The sequence below is a fragment of the Mycteria americana genome, chromosome 1 (genome assembly GCF_035582795.1).
Source record: "Mycteria americana isolate JAX WOST 10 ecotype Jacksonville Zoo and Gardens chromosome 1, USCA_MyAme_1.0, whole genome shotgun sequence".
NCBI classification, from domain to species: Eukaryota; Metazoa; Chordata; class Aves; order Ciconiiformes; family Ciconiidae; genus Mycteria; species Mycteria americana.
Window position 1 is genome coordinate 71,961,710 of NC_134365.1, and position 8,925 is coordinate 71,970,634.

The 8,925-nt window shown below is 45.6% G+C and overlaps 1 protein-coding gene across 2 annotated transcripts in view; it reads right to left on the reverse strand.

The window, feature by feature from the left end:
- Positions 1-8,925, reverse strand: part of LMO3 (LIM domain only 3) — a 58,720-nt gene that overhangs the window by 48,415 nt on the left and 1,380 nt on the right. Inside the window, exons 1-2 of one of the 2 annotated variants that reach the window (XM_075491721.1) lie at positions 7,219-7,243; positions 485-698 (exon numbers count right to left, since the gene is read on the reverse strand). In XM_075491721.1, coding sequence (XP_075347836.1) covers positions 485-698; positions 7,219-7,243 — 239 coding nt within the window. Of the gene's footprint in view, positions 1-484; positions 699-7,218; positions 7,244-8,925 lie in introns of those variants that run through there. The other variant, XM_075491722.1, reaches the window with a different exon arrangement.

An 8,925-nucleotide genomic window follows, 5' to 3' on the forward strand; every position in this document is an offset into this window, starting at 1 on the left:
CTTCGTCTTTCGTCCGCTATGTTTTTCGTCCGCTTGGCAAACTAAGAGGACAAAAGTGGGTAAGCGAAGACGAGTGAAGCACTCTTCAATTATAGAGTTCAAACCCTGCACTGGAGCTGGTGAAAGCCACGCGCGCGGTTTCAGGCCGCTACAGCTGGCCACCACCGTGCCGCTCGGAGAAGACCACCAGCTCCCCAGGAGCGCGGTGCTGTGGGGAGCGCGGAGAGGTTTACCCTCTTCCTCCTCCGAGCACAGGACCCCAGTATTAGCACCAGAAAACTGGCAACCACTTGCACGACCTGGTTATGTGTGCTTTTTGATTCAGATTTTAGTTTTACCTCCATATTTCAGCGTTTGTTTTCTCATCCTCCATATATACTCAGCCTTGCGGCCCTCAAGTACCGCTTATGCAATAGCAACTACATAGGAAGGACTGAACAGGTTTACCAAGTTTGTCAGTGAACATAAGAAGGACGTGGCCTACCTCAGATAGTCTCTGCGACAAAGGATAAGGTTGGCTTTGGTGTACAAGGTAGAGCCCACCTCCCCCAGGCGACAGTCACAGCAGGCACATTTCAGGCAGTCTTCATGCCAATATTTGTCCAGGGCCTTTAGAAGATACCGGTCTTTAATCTTACGGTTGCAGCCAGCACAACCTTTCGGCTTGGTGTCTGGCTGGACTGAGAGCATTTGTATACCTGAAATACAACAAAACAAGAGAAGAGTGAAAATAGATATTCTCTCGAGTGCAAGTCTCGCCCTTTTCTTCCTCCACCTCACCTCTCCCCCCACACCCAGTTCGTTAAAAAGGCAATCGTGTAAATAGGATGAAATAACCTAGATAGTCCACAGCAAGCTGAAAAGAACGTTAAGATAAATTTGAGAGCAGAAACTTTCACTGCTCTAAGTTCCACAGCTTCTCTTTAACACCTCCTTTACCTGGTCTCTTTGCTGAAAAGAAATAGGATTAAAAAATTAAAATGAAAAATTAAAACAGTTCAGCTGAAAAGTCATCCACTTTTGCCTAAAGTAGCCAATATTTTGCAACCAAAAATTTAAATAAACAGCATATCTATGATGGCAAACATAGCTAAATCTACATACTTGGACCTATTTGCACTACCTTTATGAAATATAAAAGCACTCCAGATCCTAAAGAAGAAAAGACTGAAGCTATTAGAGGCACAGGGCCAGAGTTTCAGGGAGGTTTGACACAGACATTTTGGTGCTGCCGAGGGCTGTTTTGTTTTTTAAGATTTAATTCTTCTTAGACACATGAATGAAGCAATCAGATTTCCAGAGACTTCAGTACCAGTATCTCTAGTTACAACCTGCAGTGTAAGGGCCTTCTGAAAAATCAGATTTTAAATAATCTGCAGAAGGTAGGAGAGTTGCTAGTTTGTCAAGGAAAAAAAAAAACCACCACAAAACAAAACCATAAAAAAACCTCTGCCCCACTTTCCAATCCCAATTTTAGCCAACAGCTAGTTCGGGACAAGGAGTACAATAGTGTCCATTAAGTATATATACCTTTTGATGTAGTAGCAGAGAGCTTTTAAATAACAATTCAAAGGCCTGAACCACCGTTTAAGGGAGGGAACTGGTAAAAGTGGAACACAGTTGAGCGATGGTACGCAGAGCACCGCAACCAGCTTCCACAGATCCATACAAAAATCGATTGCCCTCAGTTTTACAGTAAACGGGGAGAGAAGGTCACTGCCCCAAAGTGCTTACAGACTGATCTCTCTTGGTTAATCACATGAACCGCCATCCCATTACAATCAGACCAATTCTCTGAAAGTCATTTCTCAGAATAAGCAAAATCGTAACCCTGCGGATGCGTTGTTGGACATCAAACAGGCACCAGAAAGAACGAGAGAACTGACACGCAGTTTGATTATTAGGTTATCTCACTGTTTTAAAGCCAATCAGAGATGTAACTTAAAAAAAAGCTACTCATTAGAGTGCATCTGAATAGTACAATGAGAATTTGTGAAGACTGGGGAATGAATGCTGTTGCTAACAAGCAAATCCTACCCCAAAATTCAGGGTATGGCACCCTATTATCACGCAGAGACTGGGAAAGGTCAAACAGAGTCTTGTAACAAAGAAAAGCAAATTCAAGAGCTCCTCATCAAGAATGCTCTACTACCTACTGTTAAGAAAGCTTTACAGTCCCAGCTTCTATCAGATGATCTCGGTTGGTGCTGTAACACACCACTACAGACAGGCAGGCTCAGGGAGCTAGAAGGTGAACAAGCTGGGGTTTGGGTTTTTGTTGGTTTGGGGGTTTTTTTAACAGCTCTCATAAGGAAAACACAAAAATGAGTATAATCCTTGAAGCAACGGTACAGCGTGCCTTTACGGATACTAGCTCTACGAAGACAAGAGGCTAAATGCTACGCTGGCTGAGGCGTCCCAGGGATCTGTTTGCATGTGTGTACAGGGAACACATTGAATTTATGTGGACCGCAGTGACTGTAAAGCTAGTTAAGTGGCTTTCCAGGGTTACCAAGCTGAACTCCCAGGTTTCACCTGCAAAGCTGATCACTGAATTAGAAATAGTAATTCTGATTGTGACATATGACCACAACAGCCCTGCTCCCCTCTTTGCAACACACTCTTACGCATTTTGGAGCGATATATTTGTCTGTTAAATGAGCTGTCCAGTGATATGCAGACAGTTCTCCTCGTGGGCACCCCAAAGTACCACAGCAGTACTGCTGCATAACATCTAAAGCTCATAACAAAAGTGTAAGGTCTGTATTTTTCTATCAATAAGTATAAAAAATGGCATTGCTGCCTTCCCATTACTCCCCAATCAATGCTACTCTCATAGCTCCTACACCACTTACAGACTCGTAAGATCTGTTTCTCGTTCACAGGGAGGAGGATGAGATCCAGCGACCTGCACAGGGCTCCACAGGAATTCATGGCAGATCTGGGAACGAACGCACTTCTCGTCCTGAGCAAGCACCACGAGACAAAGGCTGAGCCTTTGCAGTATTTTCAGTTGCCAACTGACTCCCCTGAATCCAGGGTACATACGTGAAGCAGCAAAATAACACGGCTCCAAATAAATGACTAAAAGCAGTGAAAATAGAGGTCTTTGGTAAAGAACCTATCCCGGACTGTAAAGGGAAGTCCTGCTGGATCTCTAATGCCTTCACTTGGTCAAAAAGCCTTAATCTGTAAAGTTGCATATCACAGTAGAGTATAAATACCTGGTAAGTGCCAACAACATGCTTATCCCCAGCCCCTCTCTTCGGCCACGTAGAGGACAAATGCATAAAATCGGCCACAGTTTGTATCAACTTCTTGAAACTCAGTAAAAAAGTTCAGAAGCATGAAGGGCTGTTCTAGGACTTTAATCTTTAGCTCGAGGGAAACCAGGATAAACTCGGAGCTAACACAGTTAAAGGCTTTAAAGAAAAAAATCTTAATGTAAAAATTTTGTCGCCTGATAAGGAAGCGGGTTAGAGAGCAGAGGCTGACAGTCTCTGATCCAGGCTGATCTACTGTCCTGCGCTGTCTGAAGAGAACAAGGTGCCACAAAAACACGGCTAACCAAGTGAATATCTGAGCAAATTGTAATAATCAAGCCTGATAATTCCTTAGGTGTATGCTGCGAACACGAGGTTATTGTATTACAAATAAAACCGCAGCTTGCACAGTCTTGCACATACCCCTGCACAGTTTTTGAGACATTTGCTACATGAGGAAAGTAGACAGAGCACTGTCATTCATGTTGGTTAGCCCAAACCCTCCTTGTAGAGAGGAGCGAAAAGGAGCAGACGCCTTATGATAGTAGTGTTAGCAGCCCTGCATGTCTATTTTCCTGAGGCTGAAAGAGAAGGTGCTGCTGACATCCCACTGGCAGCATCTTCAGATTAGGGATTCAATCTGCAGCAGCGTTTGGAGGGAAGGAATGCTTTTCTCCCAGATAGATCTGATCTTTTCGCACTTTACTTGAGATGAAGCTGCTTCTATTTTAATGAAAGATAAAAAAAAAAAAAATCCCCAAACTACTACTTCATTATAAAAAAAAGTTACTCTCTTTTCGAAGTGTAGAATGGATCTAAACAAAACAAAGCACAAACCAGCACTCCAATAAGTGTTCTACATATCTCCAAATTCTTTGCACATGCCCTTTTCTTCACATGCCCTGGATTAAATCACTTGATTTTGAAAAGAGAACATTTGATTACTTTTTTTCTGTATAGTATGAGCGAGCCACCTCAATGCAGATCACCTCACAGACCATCTCTCTTCCCTTTAATGTTCCCATAAGATCTCCAATGCAGTTATACTTTTCAGATACGCGCTCGTATATTTTTAGCTCTCTCTTATTGCCAAATTAAGAATACCTGCAGCTTACTGTCAGCCAGCTTTTCACAGGCTGCGGTTTAAGTACCCATTTATTTCTTAGGACACAGGAAAGGCCCTTTCAGAGGCTGACAGCACCCACAAAACCATCCAAACTGCTCGCCGCTGAAATATCAGGTAGCAGCACACAGCACTGCTGCCTGGCTGCCCTCCTCTCCCCCTCCCCCAGGAAGGCAGAGCTTATGGAGCACTTCCAAAAAAACATACAATTCCATAAGTGCTACACCTATGCAGTTTAAAAAAAAAAAATTAAACCCTGCTTCCCTTTCAGTTCTGCAGAGTCCTACCCATGCTCTGCATCACAGAGCAGATCTGTTCTCAGAACTGAGAGATTTCAGTTCCTAGTCTGTCACTGTCAAACAAACCCTTTTTATTTCACCCCAATATGCTTTCAAGGGCTTCCTCTATCCTTCCCTCCGTTCTCTCCCTCCTTCCACCCCCAGTCCCCAAGATACTGCACATAAACTGCAGAGCTGTGTCAGGAATAAGACTTCTTAATCACCATCCACCACCTTTAGGATTTTTGAAGGGAAAACTTCATAACCTGATTTACAGGTTTTTGGATTTCCCTTGGTCTCCCAAAATAACTTTGATGCAACTGATTCCCGTCCCTGGTTATTGTTATTACCTTGTGATGAAACACCAATTTGTAACTATGAATTTCAGGATAAAGAGGAAAAATTGCTGGCAAAAGCTAAATTAGGCTCCTGGAGGAAGGCAGAGAAACAAAAATCCATTTCACTCCAATCATCACCCTTCTCAAAAATCAAAGGGAATAAAGATTTGACATAATGAACTGTATTTTGTTAGTGATGTAGTAGCATCTGTAAGCAGGATTGGTCCCTGATGGTGCCGAGTGCGGCACAAGACCCTCAGAACTCAGTTTCTGGGTTGTGGTACAGACAGTCTTTGAAAGGCATGTTAAGGGAGGAAGAGTTGGATATCATTATGCACCGGATCACTTAAAAAACTTTTAAAGACCACTCTCCCCCCCCTCCTTTGTGGAGGCACGAACACGGTTCTTACCAAGGACAGTAGAATGTACAGCAAGAAAGGGAAAACTTGCCTCTACTTCAAAAAAAAAAAAAAAATCAGTTCGGAGCAAATTAGGTATCAGTGCCCTGGTCTTTAAAAGACAGCAAACTGACAGACAATATGCAGTCAACAAGAGAGTTAGAGATCTAGTAGAAGATAAAAAGAATACTTTTCCGATGCTTTCCCACTTTGTAGCTTCATCCTAAAAGCATTCAGAGCTCCAATTATTCAGGACAATACACACACAGACTTAAAAAAAAAAAGTTAAGGTTTCAGAAGCTAAGAAACATTTCAGAACTCGCATGTAGCACATCAGGAGTCGTAACTAGTTTTAGATTGGCATGTAAATTGTTCTGTGGAAAATTCTTATTGCCTCCGAGACCCTGCTATTCTGAGTTATTTGACAGTTTAAGGGAAATCATAATTAAAAAAAGAGACATAAATAATAGCCTGTGCAGTGTGGTGCACAGAAATAAGTAGAACCATTTCATTTAAACTCTGGTGAGCTTTTAATTGCCTGGATTGCATTGTGAAGCAGCCTAACGGTTGATTGCCTCCATTATGCTCTCTTGTTCTGTGCCATTCATCCGCACAGTCTCAGCTTCTGTAGTTAACACAACAAAGTAACCGCAACTCCATAACACTCAGGGTTTTTTTTTTTTTTTTTTAAATGAAAGTAAGGATTTTAGTACTCTGAATATAGTCTCTTCTGTATACTTTTGAGTTAATTTTCCATGGTATATAACTAAACTTCACCTCCCGCCCCTTCTTCTACAGAGGAATCTGATTTTTTTCTTTATTATTTTTGATTTTTTTTTTAAATAAAGGAGGTGGGTTGGAAAGCGGGGCCGGGGGGCAGAGAGAAGGTAAAACCTAAAAATGGGAATGCAGTCCCACAGCTGGGAGCAGTGATACAGATTAAAAGAATTTGGCCAACATGGCTAGTCGACTGCCAAGAGACACCAAACAAAAGATTTCTCCTCTTCTTTCCCCTTCTCTTTTTGAAAGCTAGATTGGGCCTAAAAGCTTGTTTCTCTCTGTTCACTGGCCCAGAGCATCCCTGCAGGCTGTAGCCCCCTAAGGGACAACGCAGCAAATAGATGTACCCAGATCGCAGGGACGGGAGCTGCTTAGCTATGTTCCTACCCCTGTCGTGTCCCCCCCACCTCTCCCCCCGGCCCCCCCCACTCCCTCCCTCCTTTTTTAGAGCAGTGGTGCTGGGAACCAATTTGATTCCCTTTTTCTCCAATGCAGCTGCAAGGCTCAGAGATACTGACATTTTTCCACTGTTATCAGTTTAATTACAGTTACCATGGCAGCAAAGTGCTAGTGCTTGGCAAAGGCCAACAAGAGATTTGCAAGACTGAGTTCAATTTTGATGCAGCTCACATGCAAAATAAAAAAATAAATAAGAAACACACACTCTACAACAAAGAATCCCTTTCGGAGTTAGACGCTCAAGCCTTTTGTGCTAATTCCTTTCCGAGCATCAGAGGGATGGGGCGATGCGGAGAAGAGGGGAGCGGGAGGTGCGGGGAAAGCGTGTAGCGATATTTGGTACACCTGGCAAGATTAATCGCTTTAAACAGCGGCCCCACAAAGCTGTCCTAGGAAGCGGTATTTGGGGTCTCCTTGGAGCACCCGCGGACACGGACGCTCGCGACGGCAACGCGTTCAGGGGCGAAGAGGCCGGAGAAACACTCGCCTCGCCTCGCCTCCCCCCTCGCCCCCCCGCCTCTCCCCTCACGCGCGCCGCTCCCGCTCGGTGCGCACGGAGACAGGAGACCGCCGCCTTACCAAAACTTTTCTCCTTTTTCTGCATGAGTTGATTTACGGGCGCCTGGAGAGCTCCTTCTCATTGAAGCACCAAATCCCGGCAAAAGTCGCAAGTGCTTCCCCGGCTGGGGTCAAGTGAGCGGCAGCGCGGCGCGCCGCAGCCCGGCGGGCGCGGAGGCGGGGGGCGGCGGGGGGGCGGCACACCCCGAGCCGCCGGCCGCGCACGGCGATGGCGAGCGACAAAGCCACATGCTCCCTAACTCTGCCCGTAAGCCTATAATCCCAGTGGTCTCTTAGCTTTGTTGTAACAAATGGGTTTGATTAAACTGTCACATGCGGCGTTAGCATACCATATCGTGCTCGGTATGAAGGGAGAAAGGGGGGGGGGGGGGTGAAAAAAAGAAAGGATCGTAGACAGAAGTACTGTTTCATAACGCCAGCCTGGCTGCCCTTCTCTCACGCCGGTCCAAGGGAGGCTGCGTGAGCCCGGACCCCGCAGCCCGTGTGCGCCCGGCGCGTCCCTGCCGCCCCCGGCCCGCTCTGCCCCCCCCGGGGCTCCCCACCCCGGCAGCAGCCGCGCTCCTGCCTCCGCTCTGCCCAAAGGGTTAAGCCTGCACCGAACCAGTTGCAAATTAAACTGCTGTACGGGGAGGCTTGTGGATTAAAGCCGGGGAGTGGGAAATTAACCGACTCCCTTGATAATTGAGAGCACGTTTCGAGAAGCTCTGGAAGAAGCAAGAATAATAATAACAATAATAACGGGGGGGGGGGGGGGGAGCGGTGGTGGTGCTGCAATTCATTGTTAACTTTGACTGCTATTTCTCGAGACATACAGTTGGATGGGTTTCGCTCAGCATCCTCCGCTTGCATGTATTTCATGTCTCATCATAAAAATAATGAAGCCTCACATGATTTAAACAAAACAGTCTCAGCAGAGCTGCAGCTTGAGTGAAAGTTGCAGTGCGGAGATGTGTGTGTGTGTATTGCAGCCCCGGCTTATGACTCAGAGAGGGAGAGGGAGAGGGAGAGTGATGCAGACACATATACACAAATGACCCAAAGCTTATGTACACAGTTGCCTCACTTACCTTCTCAATTAAGCGATACAGGGGAGGCAGTTCAATAAGCACAGTGGCTGCTTTGTAGCTCTTCTCCTTGGAAAAGGTCAAAAAGAAGCATTGTTTGGGGAAAAAAAAATAAAGAGGGGGTGGGAGAGATGGGGAGGGAGATCGCTATTCTTTAAGTTTAAAATAATGAGGTCCTCAAGGATCCGCCAAGTAATTGTGTTGACCGCATCCGAGCTACAGGTGTCCTCCTTTTAGTATCTTGCAGTCCAAGGCTGTCTGTCTCCGTCCTGGCTGAAGACAACTTACCTAAAGCAGCGTGTGAGGAGCCGAGTTGAATGAAGTCAGGGCTTTATCAGCTGCAAAATGCAATCCCTTACCAGCCAGACATAATACAGCAAAAGAAAAGGTCACTCAGTTATTACTGAGCCAGCAGAGCCCAGGCAGCTCTTGTGGAAGACCACAGAGAAGCAGCTCCCTTCCGATTTAAGGCTATTTACCTCTCTCCCCCTCCACCCACCCTTCCTCTCCCTCTCCCCCCTCCCCACTCCCCCTTTCTCTCTCTCCCTCTCTCTTTCTCTCTCGTTCTGCAGCTCGCTCAAGTACAGCCGCCCTCGGAAAGTGCAAAGCAGCCAGGAGACAGATTGGGCTTTGTTGGTAATTT